We start from the raw sequence: 17,595 nt of genomic DNA, 5'->3' as shown, positions 1-17,595 counted from the left end.
ATAGGGACTGGACTTGTGATTTCACTGGTGAGGAAATTTACAGGTGAAGAAACTCCCTCTACCAATGTAGGTCAACAAGAGAACTGCCCACCACCCTGAGAGATTCAGAGACCTACCCACAGCAGGTATGTAGCAGAAGCAGGACTTGAATTCAGTGATCCTGGCTCCAAAGCAACGTAGGTAGTATAAGTAAGAGCAGAACTCAGTTGATTACTTTTAGGAAACTGTGCAGTGCTTTCAATAACCCCAAATCATATTCTGTCCATCTTTTTCTAGACCAAACATTCCCTTAGTGGTACTATCCACACGGCTATGAGTCAGAACCAAAATTGTACATAAGCCAAGTGGAAAATGAGCAGGAAGTTTAAGCAAGTTAAGCAATATCACTTAGGTGCAAAAATAAATCAGACGAAGGACACAGACACCCATATCCCCAGAATAACTATCTTAGTGACTTTTTAAAACTTAATTTCCCTAGTTTTCTCCACTAGAACGTAAGCTACTGAAACTTCGTGAGGTCAGGGACTGTCCAGCTTTTCTAATTGTATTTCCAGTGCTTGGCAAGTAGTAAGTGCTTAATAAAAGTTCTTCATCCATTTATTCAGGATGAATTCAGTGTAACAGATATATATTTCAATGCTCAGGGAAAAGCCTCTAGTGTACTAGCACATTCACTATGGTAATTCATGGAAAAATACATCAGGATGAATGGAATGAATGATTGGTACACACACACATACACACCCCCACAATATCCAAGGTTAATACTTGTATGTAACTTACAGATGCCTTTCAAATTTATTTTCTTATAATAATTTAAAAGTATAATTTAATTTTTTCTATTTTAAAGACAGCCTTTTCTCTATTCCTTCACAAATATCCTGGATAATTGACCAAGTAGTATAACAAAAACATATAAAAAAGCAGAGATATTCTATAAATTGAGAATTTTGCTTAAAATATACTGACTTTGGTTCTAAAAACAAAATAGAAGATTAGACAAAACCAAGGGCCCACATTTTCCTAAATTCCTACATATGTTACCTGTCCTGGTGAGATATGGTGGAGAGGTGAAGATGAGAGAATATATAAAAATCCTACTTCTATACTTGAAAAGGACTTTCAACCCCCTCATTTAGTAAACATCAGAAGGTAAAATGTGAACCCAATTATCTGATTCCAAAACTGGAGTTCTTTTCATTGTATCATATCTAGTTTAATAAAAAGATGCTGAGAAAGGTTATTTTCATTTTTAATATTTACAATATTTTACAAAGCTCTGTGCATAAAAATGCATATATAGAAAAAAACACCATCAACTATCAATCATCAGTAATCCTCACTGGTGAGTTCACCATTTATAAGGAAGACATCATTCTGCGCAGCCTGTCACAGAGACTCATCTACAGTCATGGACGTTCAAATGATTAAAATATCATGATGAGGCCTTTCTAGAAAGATTATTAATTGCCATCTGAAAGACTATATTCCATCTCTGATCAGTCAACCAAAAAAATGATTTAAAATAATTTTTAAATGTATTAAACTAAAACAATGCCATGTACAACCTCTTAAATCCTATCCTATTGGCATTTTTCTATAACTTTTATTGCCTCTGACCTTTAAATGAATCTACATTTATAGTAAATGAACTAAACGCCACTTCCCCTTAAATCGTCACTGTGAAAAGCATACGCTAGGCAGCTGAATAGTGGGCTAAAATTTATCTTGCTAATGTCAAGAGACATAAGCAAGATTCTTAACCTCATCCACCAGATGAGGGTCCTCTACGTCCTGGTCTCCAAGAACATGATCCACCTCCTTCTCCAGTCAAAGGGTTATAACCTAGAATGATAAAGAAAATTGTCACTAGAGCTATCTGCAATTATCTTTAAAAGTCAGCAGCAAATAACAATATGGGACACACACACACAAAATTTTAGTAGTGAAAAAATTTCCTTTCTCTAACTCAGTTGTGACCAAAAGGGAATTTTTTTTTTTTTTTTAGATGCGTGACCAAAGTGAATAGTGAACAGATTTTGAAGTGATAACTCTACCAATCAATACTGACCATTTACAACATCACAAAAATACTGCAATTTCAGAAGTGGAAGGGCCCTCAATGGTTATCTGGTCTAATTTATGCTTGAAAAACATCCCAAAGTGATCATCCAATAATCTTCAATGGGAAGACAGCCACTACCCTCCAGAAAAAGTCCACTACTCTCTGGTATAAGTCTGCTAGCAGTTTTAGTTTCTTGGGCCAAATCAACCAACTCTAATCCTACTTCCACATGATCACCCTTCTTTTACCCAGGGTAAATATATATTCTTATATACATTTACCTTATGTAGCATGAACTTTACCATCAACTTCCTCCAAAAAATTTCAGTTTCAGTGTCCTTTCTAAAATATGGCACTCAGAACTGAACACAATACTTTATATGAGGTTGACCAATGCTGAAGACACTGTGGAATGATCATTTCCTCATTCCTAAAAGTCTTGACTGTTTCAATGTTGCCTGAGACTGTTATTGTTATCTTGTTTGTCATAATCACACTGAGTTTGCAATCCACAAATATCTTTTTCCAGACAAACTGGTGTGATGTGAAAGTGGATTTCTAAACTCAATATAAAATTTAGGGTCGATTCCACTTACATTTCATCTTATTACATTTGGCTCAATTTCAGTCTATCAGGGTTTTTTTTTTTAATCCTGATTTTCTTCTAGCATATTGAGTCATCTGTTCCATCTCAGTTTTGTGTCCTCTGTCTATAGGATTATGTATGCTACCTTTATCTAAGTCATTGGTTAAAAAACAAAACAAAACAAAACACAATGTCAAGCATGGTTCCATACATATTCCACTGGCAACTTCATTACAAGTTTGCCTTAAACCATTTAAAAACTGCTTTTTCAACCTGGCCACCAGGTCTTAAATCATCATTAATAGTATTATTTAACATCAGTCGCTCTATCTTTTCCCAACAGAATGAAAGACTGAAAGGGTGAGAAGGGGTGAGGAAGGAAAAAGGGAAAGAACCTGGAACCCAAGGTTTTGCAAATGAACATTAAAAATAGTTTTTACGTGTTGACTGTGGAAAACAAACAAAAAGTAATAAAATAAGAATTATAATGAAATACTGTCAAATACCTGGCTAAAACCTATCTATTTCTTTAGTAACAATGCCAATCATTTTAAAATTCTAAATTTTTATCAGGAAACGAAGCCAAGCTGACTAGATTATAGCCTAGAGTGAAGTCTGTTCTAGATTCTGAGAAAGAAGACAATTATCTACATTTCTTTAGTCTTACTCAGTTTACTGTTTTTCTCAGTCTTGCAAAGATCAGTGATAGTGGCTTAATAATTATATAAATTCATTTAGTAATCTTAGCTAAAATTATTTGTGCCAGGTGATCACAAAGACAACTTGGTATTCTTGCTATCTTTTGACTTATCTTGTGTGAGCCATGTATCTTATTCTTTCCAGTATGGAGATCATTCTACTTGATTCAGAATATAAGCAAAGTAAAAATATAGCAGTTCTAATTCATTTTTGCTGTCAGTTATCACTCTCTTACACACTCCTTAACAAGAAATATGCTCCCTTTCCATACTCTAGCTTAAAAGGTGATATTCTTACCTTCCCTAATTCACTGAGACTCCGATATAGGACTGAGTTGAGCTTTTGTATTAAAAATTGCTTTTTATTATTTGCTCTTGCTTCCAAATCTTTTGTTCCCATCATTTTCACCTCAGCAACTAGCTCTTCCTTACTACTAAGAATGAAATCCAGAATAGATCTTTTTCTTGTTGATTAGAGTAGTATAGCAGAAAAAGCTATATCTGAGTCTAAAAATCTGAGTTCAAATCTTGTCTTGTTCCTTACTATTTATGTGATATTGAGCACAACGTCACTTTTCTAACCTGCAAAATGAGATTAGACTTGATTTTATATCATCAGAGGAATTTACTAGGCTAAGTAAGACAATTCAAGAAATGATTATTTGCTTTTCTTTGACAGAGAGAAAATGTCTGTAAATGCTTAGAAAATTGAGGTTCTCAGATTTCTTGAAACACTTAACTACTTCCTTTTTTTCCAGGTGGTCTTTAATATAATGTGAGGAATTTTACCTAAAAGTTTTCCAACATGCATCCTCTTATTTCCTAAATTTCTTTATTCAAATATATTGTCTTAATATTCAATGTTACCTATCATTTAGCTCACTTAGCATTGGTATATACCCTTCCAGAAAGACACTTAATTAACAGACTTCATCAAATCTCTGAGATCAATTTTGCCTCCTTGTGTTAGAATCTCTTATTTATCTTGTTATTTAATTTGTGTATATGCCTATCAGAAATTCCTGAGTTTTATTTTGACTCCTTTTTCAGACTGTTTTCTGAGAAACTGCTATTATTTTCCAAAATTAAAAGGTATTTCTACACTCTCTTTGATATCTAACTTTAAGCAGTTATACATACAAGCAGATTTCTTTCTCCTCCTTTTTCATTCTAAAGTTCTTGTTAAATTTATTAGTACTTCAGGCAAATTAGCACCACTTTTTAAGATGCATTTCATCCCTGGCCTGAAACTTGTCACTGCTGTTCTAAACAATAATCTTTCAGATCTTATTTTCGATATCAACTTCATAATCAGCTGCTCACTTCTCAAATCTGTTTTTTTTCTTCTGAACAAACTCTTTTCAATGACAGCTGTGGCAAAAACCACTTATGTCCCAAGAGTTCAGTTTCTTGGTCAAGACTTTAAATCTTTGGCACTATTTTCTGGGTTCTAAGTCATTTATGCTTACATGAATCACCACAAATCATCCAATTTGATGAATTGAATAATACAGTAGAAAAAGCACCAGCTTTTGAAGCAGAGGATCCAGTTTCAAACGTGCACTTTTTTGGCTGACCTTTGGAAAGATATTTCATCTCCCTGAACCTCAGTTTCCTTATCGCAAAATAAGAGGATAAAACCTCTTAAGCTTCCTTCTAGCGCTAAATCTATGACCTTAGGATTTTGAACTGTGAGAGATTCTTCATCGTATCTTAGACAAATGTCCCAGAAATACCAGTCTTCCCTACTGTTATTAAACTAATAGACAGCTGCCTTAGATGACCTTAAGTCACCTAACTCCTTTGTATCTTCTCTGACCCTAAATGAACTCTGACCTTAAAGCATCTTCACAACTACTTTATCAGATAGCCTTTGGAAGATTAGAATTGTTTTCCTCAGAGTATAGCTTCTTCCATTTAAAAAAAAAAAAATCTCAAATTTATTTCTTAGCTTCAAATATTTATACAGTCCTACATTTCCGAAGGATTTCTCTCTAATCCTTCAGATCCTTTTCCTCCTCTTTGGATTAATTTAGATTACTTTAGAAAGTTGTACAGAATGCCTATGTTTATAACCTGTCAAATTGCTTGTTTTCTCAATGGGAGATAGGGAAGGAGAGAAAGAATCTGGAACTCAAAATTTGAAAAAAAAAATGTTAAAATTGTTTTAATTAGGGAAAAAATAAAATTTTTAAAAAGTTCTACAGAATGATAAATAGCACTTTCCCCTTATTTTCTTCCCCCCATCCGCATCTAACATATGATTCTAAAAAAGTCTTTTGATATAATCATCACAAATTGTGATTTACCACTTGCCCCTTTCCCCTTAAGGCTCATTATATTTTCCATCTTAATAAACTGAATTTCTGTAATTAATATAGCAGAAATTTTGTGATTAAAAAAAAAGTACATTTGCTGCAAAATGCACTCATGTTTCAATCTTATAGAAGAAACAAAAGAAATATTGTGTTTAGACTACCACCTTCAAAGAACTGTTTTGCAACAAGAATCTAACACATAAAATGGAGAAGATATTCTCCATGAGAATATATAAATGATATTAAGTGAAATATCATTAAATATCCAAATAGGTTTAAAAACTGACAATAGAACCATAAAATGAGCTAGGAGTCACTATAAAATGACACTTGTGAAACAGCAGAGAGAAGATTTTGATTCAAATCCTGCTTCTGACACGTACTCCTTGTGTGACCTTGGTCAAGCCATTTTTCCCCCCTAGGCCTGAAATTCCTCATTTGTAAAGTGAGATTTCTTGTAGCTCTTTTCCCACAAACTTACTGGAATTAAAAAAAAAAAAATTTCTTCCAAAACTCTTCTGAGCTTCTCAAGTCACTTATAGTTAAAGACAAAAAAGGGGCTACCACAAGAATTTTGATCTCACTTCTTGGCTTCTAACTCATTGATTTTAGAGTCTGAAAGCTGCAGTTGTCTAGTTTTTGAGTGTGATGACTGTTCCTTCAGAATAATTTTTCTATGAGCTTAAGAACCCTAAAATCCATTTTAAGCACAATATAACGTTTTCTTTATTAAATATAAATAAGAGCTAAATAATTCCTTTTTTTAAGTCACCCACAAAACAATTTGAGTTTGACTTACCACCTCCACGCAAAGGCTTTCTGTCAGGTTTAGGCTTTCGTATAGCTGAAGAACTAGAAGAACCAGGTTCAGGTTTCTGCTGTCAATATATAAAACAATTATGCTTTTTATAAGTCATTTTCAAATCTTATCTTAAAAGTAATTTATGTAAAATGTGAAAATATAAAGTTTGTCACCTCTGACCACTTTTTGGCATTTCCTTTGTAACTTTTTCCTTCTTGCATACTTTCCCACATCTCTATTTTCTGTCTTCTTTTCTCTTCTTCAAGCTAAAGATTAAATATGGCAATCATAAAACACATACAAGTTATGTATGTATATGTACAAGCATAGTTCTCAAGACATTATTGTAAATACATTTGACAAGTCCTTAATATCTCAAACCCTCCCCATAAAAAATGATTTCATTTATCTTTTCTGTGGTTTTCAAAAAATTTAAAAATTGAACTCTGATGAACTGCTGAATTGTCAACTTAATTAAAAATAAAACCGAAATGTTTACTTTTGCACACAATTGCTTCTACACATCCAAGTATGCAAAAGTATGTCAGAGAAAAGCTGAGTTTTTAGCTAAAAAACAAGAGAGCAAAATGTTTTCTATTAGGAGAAAAGAAACACAAAAGACTGAGCAAAACTGACTTTGACCAAGCTACTTTTCCTCCCTGGGTCTGACTTATAAAATGATGCGCTAGTGGCATCTGAGGGTCCATTCCTGTTCTGCATCTATGATCCAGGTATCAATGTGGAGCTAGCCCAGGTCAATTTTTCTAACTACTACTTTTCAAAGATGAATGAAGTGGGGCCTCAAAAAGGTCACACAAATATTAAGTAGCAGAGACAAGATGTGAACTCACATCTCTGGAGTTTAAATTCTATGGTCTCATTGCTCATACTCTCATTCTCACTGCTTCATACTAAGTTTCTGGAACTCTTAAGAGCATGGTTTTGATTTAAATCATTTATTAGAGAAAAAGCTAAGTTTCTGTTTCATACAAAGAGAACATTATTATTTGATAAAACTTTATTCTCATATGCAGGATTCATTCATTTCTAGAAAAGATATAATAAACATTTTTAAAAAGTGATTCATTTACAGCCACATAAAAACTGAACGATTTGGCTATTTATCCAAATTGAATGAGATGGCATTAAGAAGTGGATCATTTGTAATTCAACATATTAATCATCATGGACACTTTCCATTTACTAGACTAGAGCAAAAATTCTTAAAACAATGGGCAATTATTTTATTATAACTGAGCAACTCATGTAGTCTGGTCTTTTTTTCTTCAAAAGTATATTTTTAAAAGCAGAAAGAAACATTCTTAAGATATTTATAAACTGTGTAGTTTTTCTAGATATTCAAATCCACACTTTCAGAAGTCATACAAATATCTCCTCAATGCTTACCATATAATCTAGACTGATTAGACATTGGTTCTGACCAGTTTAAATACAATGGTTTTCTCTTAACTTTTCTACGTAACCTATAAAAGAACACTATAAAACTGGATAACAATATAGTCTACAGTTCCCTGTGAAATATTTGTAAAACTCTTCTCAAAATGTTAGTTGAAGTGTGCAATTTAAATAGTCCTTCCACGATGGATGTTTTTAGTTTCCAAAGGCATAACTATAATTTTTGAAAAAGTAAAAACCATTAACAAAACCAGATAGAGAATTTCCTTTCTTTTCAGTATAATGGAAGTCTAGTGAATGCACTTTTAACCCCAGAATGTCTTTGAACTTCACAATTATTTCTATTTTTCTTTTTTAAAAAAAGCCCTATTAGAAAAGGACCCACAAGTGCAACAATGTTTGTAGCAGCCATTTTTATGGAAACTGAGTGGATGCCCATTAGATGGGGAATGACTGAATAAGCTATGGTATATGAATATTATGGAATAACATTGTTTTATAAGAAATGATCAGCAGGATGATTTCAGAGAGGCCTGAAAAGACTTACATGAATTGATGCTAAGTGGAACAGAACCAAGAGAACACTGTATACAGCAACAAGATGATTATGTGATCATCAACTGTGATGAAACTGACTCTTTAACAATGAGGTGATTCAGGCCAATTCCAATAGACTTGTGATGGAAAGCCATTTGCATCCACACAAAGATCCATGGGGACTTAATATGGATCACAACATAGTATTTTCACCTATTGTTATTGTTGTTTGCTTTTTTTTTCTTCCTCATTTTCTTTTCTCTTCTGATCTGATTTTTCTTGTTCAGCATGATAAATGTGGAAATATGTTTAGAAGAATTACACGTTTAACATATATCAGATTACTTTTTATCTTGTCTTCCTCACCCTTTGTGAGGGGGTGGGAAAATGGAGAGAGAAAAATTTGGAACACAAGATTTTGCAGGGGTGAATGCTGAAAACTATTTTTGCATGTATTTTAAAAATAAAAAGTAATTATTAAAAAAAAAAAAAGACCCAGTTAATTACAGGGGTCAGGTAGCTCATATTTTAATTTTTAGAAGGTACAGTTTGAAGGGATTCTGGTTAATTTAGACCAACTTCTCTCCAATCCTGTCTATATTTCCAAGAAATAATTGCCCTCTTTCCTTTGACCATGTTCAATGACAAAGAACTCATCATACCATTCTGTTTCTGGAAGCTCAAATTGATATTTTAGCAAATCTGAGTTCAAATTTGTCTCATAGGATCGCAGATATAGAACTGACAAAGATCTCAGGGAGTCTATTCCCTTCCTTTTTAGATGAGAAAACTGAGGATTGTATCATGGAGGTTAAATGATTAAACCAAAGTCATATAAGGAAACAAATGACAAAGACAGAATTTGAATGTACATCTCCAGACTTCAAAGTCAGCCTTATAGCTACCATATCACATTGTCTCAATGTAATTTCCTATTCTCTGCCCTTCCAAGAGCCAAGCAAAACAAATTCAGTATTTTCTACACAAAGGTCCTTAAAATACTTGGCTCCCCCTAATTTTCTATAAGTAACATCAGTTCATTTAACCATTTCCAATTAATCAAGATTTCAAATTCCCCTAAGATTTCATGTGTCCTTATTTGAATGTACTCCTGTTACTTTCCTTCTGAAATGAAGTATTGAGAGTGAGACTGATACTTTAGTCATGGTCTGATTTCAATAGAACTGTCTTCCTCATTCTGAACTCAACTTCTATTATTCCAACTAAGATCATATTAGCACTTGTGCTACTCTTGACCATGTTGAGCTTGCTACATACTAAAAGTGCTTTACTTTTTTATAAACTGCTTTCAGGCAGATATTGTATTTGTAGCTGTTTTTTTAAAACAGCTACAAATACAAGTACCAGATTTTAGACTTATCCTTACTAACTTTTTCTTTCATTTTTTATAAAGTGATTTACTATGAAATTGATATTGAACATCAATGCAATTTAATTTACATTTAATCTTAATATTGTAATTTTTTCAGTCTGTCACTAAATTCTCCCTCAGAATGTTATTTGCTCTCTTTTCTTTTAATACAGTCAGAATGTATAATCTTTTCTTCTAGTTGTTTTTCTCTTTGTATTTTATCATGAACTCTTTCTCTATTTCCTTAAATTTCTCATATTTGCTGACTATAATTTATTTAACCATTACCCAATTGGGAGACATTTAGATTAATTCATATGCACAAATGTGTTTACACACACACACACACACACACACACACACACACACAAAACCTACAATCAGAATGATGCTATGAACAATATTTGAATAGTTGATTTGTTACTTTATAATATTCTCAATAAGGGAATTATTAGGAAAAAATTATTGGGTATGATTATTTTTGTTGCTTTGTGCTACCACACAAGTCTGTAAAAGGATTCTACAAGTTTGCAATTCTACCAGCTCTCAAAATTAGCCTGTTTCTTTAGAATCCTGCTAACATCATTATATTGCTTTTTTACTAATTTTTACCAATCTGATGTTTTGTGTTGATATGTCCAAGCCATTTATAAAATTGGCAAAGATGACAAAAGATAAGACAATTTTGAAAAGGACTGCGAATAGTTAGGCATACTAATGTACTACTGGTATAAATGAAGACAATCCATGCCATTTGTATCAGAGATTGCACTTCTAGATACAAAGGTCTCCCCCAAACACCAAAACATTCATAGCAGCATTTTCTTCAGGAGCATTGTGACCACTGATTGGAAAACTGTCAAATGAACAGCAGTACACGAGTGTAATGCGATATCACTGTGTTATTAGAAACAATGAATATAATGAATACAGAGAAGCATGGCAGGGTTTACATGAACTGATGTGAAATTGAATCATAATCAGGAAAACAATCGACACAATGATCATAACAATATAAGTAGAAAGAACAACAAAGAGAAAACTGGAAGCTGGAAATTATAACTGGGTTGGCTCCAATGAGGAGGCAAAAGAAGACACTTCTGTTTCTGTTCTTCTTTGCAGAATGAGTGATCGCTTTTTGGAATACTGCATTTCAGCTATAAGTGGCTATTTTATCTATTTACACCAGGGCAAATTTTCTCATTCTATTCAGATACTGGAATATAGTAATCAGTTTAAAATGGCTATTCAACTACAAGATTTCACTTTACACCTGGAAAACTGAAAAGGCAAACTTTTTTAAAATGTTAATTAATTTTGCTGAACCTTCTTTTTTTCTATTTTAAAAAATAATTCTCTGGAAGGGGTGGGAAAAGAATATGGTGGTAAATGTAGAAGATATAAAAACAAAACATATTAATAGTTTATTTCTTTCAAATAGTTGTTCTTCCCTAGTTGATAAATGGTCAGAGAATATGAACAGGCAGTTTTTTAGGTGAGGAAATTAAAAGCATATAATGCTTTAATTATATAAAACATATAATTCCTTAACTCACTATTAGAGGAATGCAGATTAAAACAATCTGAGTACCACTTCACACCCATCATATGGGTTAAGATAGCAGAAAAAGAAAATGATAAATGTTGAAAATGCACATGGGAAAACTGGGACACTAATGCTCTGCTGGCAGAGTTATGAACTGATCCAACCATTTTGAAGTAAGAAATGCTGAGCAGACAAGATTTAAGAAAAATGAACGGAGCTGAGTGAAGTAAGCAGGACAAGAAGATCATTGTACACAGTTACAAGACTATGCAATGATCAACTGTGATAGAATTAGCTATGGCTAACATCTAACATCTAATTGGATGGCTGTATTGCTGCAATACAGCCATCCAAGACAATTACAAAAGACATGTGATATAAAATGTTACCTACATCCAAAGAACGATGGGGTCTGAATGAAGATTGAAGCATACTATTTTCACTTAAAAAATTTTTTTTAATTTGTTGTAGTTTTTCCTTTTTGTTTTCTTATTTCACAATATGACTAATATGGAAATGTTTAACATGATTGTACATGTATGATATATCGAATTGCTGCTGTCTTGGGGAGGGGAAAGGAGAAAAAATTTGGAAGTCAAAATCTTACAAAAATGAATGTTAAAAATTATCTTTACGTGTAATTGGGAAAAAAATATTAAATGCAAAGAAAGCCCAATCCAACAACAGTTGTCCTATAAATAAACAATTCTTCCACAAGGAAGTTCTTGTTATCTGTATTCATGTGGTCGGTAAAAATATTTATTTGTGTTCAAATGGCACTTTGAAGCTTATATAGACTGTCCATTACACAGAGATTCCCATAGCAATGCTATTTAATATATAATGGAAACATTCTTTACTGTTAAAATTAAAATACTTTATGAAGAGTGAGCAACAGAAGTTGCACCAGGCAAGATAAACTACACATAGGAATGTGGCACTCAATTCTCAAATCAATCAACAAGGTCCATTTCTGAAAACTGACCTTAGTCTAAGAGAACTTATTTATATAAGGTAAAAGCAATACATACAAAGTTTATATCCTTGAGACAGCACAAGTACTTTAGTAATAATAAATTACAATAACTATTTGGTTATGTGACATGCTATATGATTACCATTATTTAAAATGAGCAACTACTTATCCTAGGTGGAAATCTGTGATAAAACAAAAAAGGATAAATAGCATATGAAATTATTTTGGATTCTGGGACCAAATAAGAAAATAAAAAACATGAAAAATTACCCTTTCCATGTGACTCCCTCCCCCCCAAACACACATAAGTATGAAATAAAAGTTTTTTAAAAGTCTATTAGCTTCAACCTTTCATACCTGCTTTAATTTTTCTTTATATTTTTCTGCCTGTTTATTTAATTCTTCTTGCATTCTCAAACGAGCAGCTGCTAAAGCTTCCTGTTGTTTAACAACAACATCAGGTTCTAGAAAATCAAGACAGGAAAAGAACCACAAAATATTACCCTGAATAATAAAAAAACATGAAAGTAAATAAAATGTCACTTTCCACTACCCATTAATATGTCCATAAAGTTCTAGTTTGTATTTCATTTTATGACTACTTATATTTTGGAAGATATTTTATTGTTAAATAAAATTCAGCAACTCAATGGGGAAATGCTGTGGTTCAATGGAAAAAAAAATATTGATTTGGAGGTGGAGGACTAAGGATTGGAATCCTGTTCTTCCTTAATTCTTATTCAGTTCTATTTATTACCTGTAGTAACCTTGGACAAATAACTTTCTCATTTTCAGTTTTCTCATCTGTAGGATGAGGAATATAGATATATATAATTGGAAGAAGAAAGAATACAAACTTTTAGAGGATGAGAGCTTGGAGTGAGGGGTATCACCAAATGTCACCAGAACAAAACAGAAGTATTCTAAGAGGTAGAGGTGAGGAGGGCATGGGTTGGGTTATAGAGCTTAAGAGATATCTGAGTTAGAAATATGTAAAGATACTGCGCTAGAGCAGGAATTCCTAATTTGTTTTTATGTAATGGACTCCTTTGGTAGTCTTTTAAAAGTCTACAGATGTCCTTCCTATGTGTGTATATATATATATATATATATATATTTGCTGAGGCAATTGGGGTTAAGTGACTTGCCCAGGGTCACACAGCTAGGAAATGTTAAGTGTCTGAGAGCTAATTTGAACTCAGGTCCTCCTGATTTCAGGGCTATCTCTGAAGCCCTGCTTCTATCCACTGCGCCACCTAGCTGCCCCTCTAAAATATATATCTTTTTAAAAATTCATATTCAATGAGAAAAAAATAAAAAATGTTAAAATGTTTTTTAAATACAAAATTTTATTTCTTTAATTTTGGAGAAGGTCAAATTGGTTAAATAATACTGCTTAATATTAGCTTTAGTTAAAAAAAAAAAAAGCAGTGACTTTAAAAATTACCAGACTGATCCTAGATGGCTCATAAATTAACAATTCAGAATCTCATAGTAGTAGTGGATATTTCCTGAATATCAGGTTGTAGAAAAAAACCCACTAAACAAAAACACCCTAATAAACCTGGTTACATTTTCTTTTGAGACTTGGTTCATTTAGTTTTTATAAGTGTAACAATTTCAAAAAATGGCATTTTGTAGCAATGTGCCAGTAATGCAAACTGCAGCAGTTAAGAGTTAATTTAGGTTTCTCAGTCAAAATTATAGCAATTCCAAGATTAGAAGGTCCAGGTAAAGATTTCTACTGGTTACTTAGACTTCAACTAACATTCAAAGTTTCCCTTTGAGGCTTAAAGCAGCAGGTACTTAATAAAATGTCAATTAAATTGAATCTTTTCAGATCCCTTTGTGACTATCATTTAAGTTTTGACTGAAGAGTAGATGTCTGTGCCTTAAGGCAACAGTTTGCCTCTCTTACCTTGTTTTTTTCCTTTCCTAAGAAAATCCTTTCCTTTCCTTTCCTTAGAAAATTCACATGGTTCCTAAATTTGTAAGCTGACTTGCAGATTCAAAGAGCAAAATGTGTTAAGCCTTGATACATGTCTATAAATAGATATACAGGACATGAAACTACTCTCTTGAGAAATGATAAAAATTTAATTTTTAATGAATCCTATAAACCGATATTTATAAAATATAAAACACTGAAATGTTAAATACTATGTAAAACATACGACCAAGGTGAAAATTCAAGAAACTGCCATACAATGACAATCCCAGATGAAGAAAAAATAAACAGTATATTCATCAAAATGTATTTATATTCAAACTCTTTTTTTTAAAGCTACCACCACCTTAATATCATCAATAAGATTATGTCAAATAAGATTAAATGTAAAAATAATTAGGTGTCTGGGATATCACTTCTATTTTCATATTTCTTATTTATTTGCAACTACAAACCTATATTAGATGCCACCGATGCATCCATGCTTCTCTGTGTCATGACTCTGAAGTTACTGGAAAGCTTTTGAAAGATCAGGTAGAGAATAATCAAGGCGAAAAGAAGGTACCAGCCGTAATTGGAAAGCAGCCAGCCTACTAAAAAAAAGGGGGAAAAAAAAGCTATTAGCCATACTCAAATAGATCTCTCTCCCCCCCCCTTCCTCCCACAACATTTCTCTTTCTCACTTTCATATATAACTGAAACATAAGGCCAAATAAGCAAACTCCAGGTGTGACAACTGCTATTGGCATGACTCAGGCAAAACAATCCAAGGGCTGCCTGAAGTTAGGAGAAACAATGTTAAGTACCCCATCTAGTAAGGTTGGGTGGCTCAGTCCTTCAGCATGAGTGCTGGGAATACAAAGAATGACAAATGCTAGTCCCTGCTCCTCCAGGTGTCTACTTACAAATATCAAAAGAATGGACAAAAGGGGACTAGAGCCCCCGAAAATGGGGAGATGACACAAAAAATCGGTTTCGTTTCACAAAGGCACAGAGGGAACAGGGTTGGGGGGGGGGGGTGGCACCGTTGCCCTGGAGCTATCCAAACTTTGAGACTCTCGGCTGCAGGGGGGAGGGGAGAAGGAGAGAGGGGTGAATCAGAGCTGCCTCACCAGGAACCGCTCTCGTCCGGCTTTAAAGTAGGACTTGTGTTTGCTTCCATTTCGGAATCCCCCTCCATTCCCCGATGAAAGCCTCCCTTTCTCTTTCAGAGTCTCCCGGAGACTTCCTCCCCGGTGCCGGGGCGAGCTGCATGTTTACTCAGACTCATCCTGTCCCAAGCACAGGACTGCACAGTCACCTCGAACTTTACGACCCATCAGAGGAGGCCGGGGTTTCACCGGGAGCTTTAGCCTCGGGCCCCCCGCCTCGAACCCGGAGCTGGGCTGGATAAACGCGTCCAAAGGGTGTCCTAGCGAACAAGACCCAGCGACCCTGGCATCGTGCGGCCAAAGTCGCTGCCAGAGACACGGGAAGGCCGAGTGGGAGTGGGGTCTGCGCGGAGAGTGGGTGCACGCGCCGCATCTCGGGCTAACGGTCCCCGGGGTGAGGGTCGGACCAGCGCCCCCAGCCTTCGCACCGGCCCCCCTAAGCTCAATCTCCGGCCGCCCCGCCACGCCCCGCCACGACCACAACCCCAGGCGCTCTTTCGGGAGGACGGAGCATGGGAAAAGCAGATCGGTCTCATCGTTATTCCCGCAACGGCTCCGACCGACTCACCAGTGTTTTGGAGAAAGCGGATTCCCTCCTGCTCCAAGGCCGGCTTGGCAAGGAGCCTCCCGTCCTCGTCTGGCTCCATCGTCCAGGCCGACGCTGCTCTTTTTGAGGTCGGAGGATCCGGGAACGGACCAGCTCCTGCAAACACGTCATTCGCTGGGCGGAGCGGGAGCGCCCACCCCCCCATCCAATGCAATGCCCGAGCGTCATCAATCGGGGGCAACCAATCAGGAAGAAAGGGGGAGGGCTCCGACGGCTGGGAAGGTGGAGAAATGGAAAAGAAGGGGGAGCGGAGGAAAGGGTTGGGGATTGAAGGCGGAGAAAGCGCGGAAGAAAGAGGAGGATAGAGAGGGCGGAATCAGGAACTGGGAGAGAAAAGAATTAAAGTTCTCTATAATGAAAACCAGGCATTCCCGGGTCTGACTGTGCGTAATGTAGAAGCTGACCCAGTTACAGAAGTTCAATCCACGTATTTGATCCAAGATATCGAACCTCGATGCTGTTTTAAGTCCTTCATAGTGTGGCTCCAACCTGCGCTTCCTGGTGTGTTATCCTCCTTCACACCTTCCTGAAATCAGCCAAACTAGCCTGCTCTCATACCCTATCTATATCTGAATTCTGTGCCTTTTAAGCGAAAAAAGGCTGTCTCCCGTGCCTGGAATACACTTTCTAGATCTCTGGACATGGTATAGTGGACAGAATGTTGGACCTGTCAGAAAATCATTTAAAAACTTGTCTCACTTATTAATAACTCTGTGACCCTGGGCAAGTCACTTTAAGCTCTCTCAGCCTCAATTTACTCATTTGAAAAAACTTGGATAGAAAGTGCACCTCCCCAGGGTTCTTGAGAAATCATGTACGTAAAGTGCTTTGCAAATCTTAAAATTAATCTTTGAAATCTTAAGAAATACATGTTTGCTATTATTAGAATCTCTTCAGAGAACCAACTCCTAGAAAGTCTATCCTAATTACCTGTTTGCCCTCCCCTGAGGAAATCATTTCATATTTGCATTTGAGTTTCTATGTATTTTTCCTCCAGTTGAATGCAAAGATCTGGTGGGTGGGGACTTCCTCTTTTTGCAGTTATAGATCCCTTATACTATCACATTGTAGTTGTTCAATAAATGTTTTTTGAATAGCACACCAGTGAGATCATGGAATCAATGACAAGGACCTAAAGGTAATCATCTAAACTTTCTTGAAGTGGAAATAATAATTATAGCTTTAGAAGTGGATGGGATATTCAAGGTCACGTAGTCCAACTCTCAATTTATTCATTCTATAATCAAGGAAACTGAAGCCCCAATGTTACCAATTTGTCTAAAACGACATAGGAGATAATGCTCAGAGTGGGGATTTGAACCCTTCACTGACTTCAAGAGCTGATGCATTTTTCTACTTGTATTATCCTCCCAGTTGAATTGGCCATCTCACTATAAATAGCTCTGGGTTACTATATATATATATGCACATATACACACACACACACACATATATTGTAATCACCAAACCTATCAATCAGCCTAATTTATTGCTTTGTTGATAGTCTAGATTTGTGGTGGAAAAAAATGTTAAAAACTTGTGTCCAATTTGTTTGGAGAACTGGTTACTATTA

General features: G+C 35.1%; 1 protein-coding gene across 3 annotated transcripts; it reads right to left on the bottom strand.

The window, feature by feature from the left end:
* Positions 1-1,200: 1,200 nt before the first annotated feature.
* On the bottom strand, positions 1,201-16,152 carry SELENOS (selenoprotein S). 3 transcript variants are annotated; one of them, XM_003755599.3, is made up of 6 exons: positions 15,984-16,152; positions 14,720-14,857; positions 12,674-12,780; positions 6,643-6,735; positions 6,467-6,545; positions 1,201-1,845 (listed from the first exon to the last, which is right to left on the bottom strand). In XM_003755599.3, the coding sequence occupies exons 1-6, from the start codon at positions 16,060-16,062 to the stop codon at positions 1,766-1,768; spliced, it is 576 nt and encodes a 191-aa protein (XP_003755647.2). In that variant the 5' UTR covers positions 16,063-16,152; the 3' UTR covers positions 1,201-1,765. The 3 variants fall into 3 exon arrangements, with proteins under 3 accessions (XP_003755647.2, XP_012398359.1, XP_012398357.1); XM_012542905.3 differs by having other exon boundaries at positions 14,720-14,854; positions 15,984-16,151; XM_012542903.3 differs by having other exon boundaries at positions 1,529-1,845; positions 6,467-6,542; positions 15,984-16,150.
* Positions 16,153-17,595: the final 1,443 nt, after the last annotated feature.

This window comes from Sarcophilus harrisii, chromosome 2 (genome assembly GCF_902635505.1).
Source record: "Sarcophilus harrisii chromosome 2, mSarHar1.11, whole genome shotgun sequence".
Taxonomy (NCBI): Eukaryota; Metazoa; Chordata; class Mammalia; order Dasyuromorphia; family Dasyuridae; genus Sarcophilus; species Sarcophilus harrisii.
Note: the sequence above shows the minus strand (reverse complement) of the source record. Positions and strands in the feature narration are given on the sequence as shown.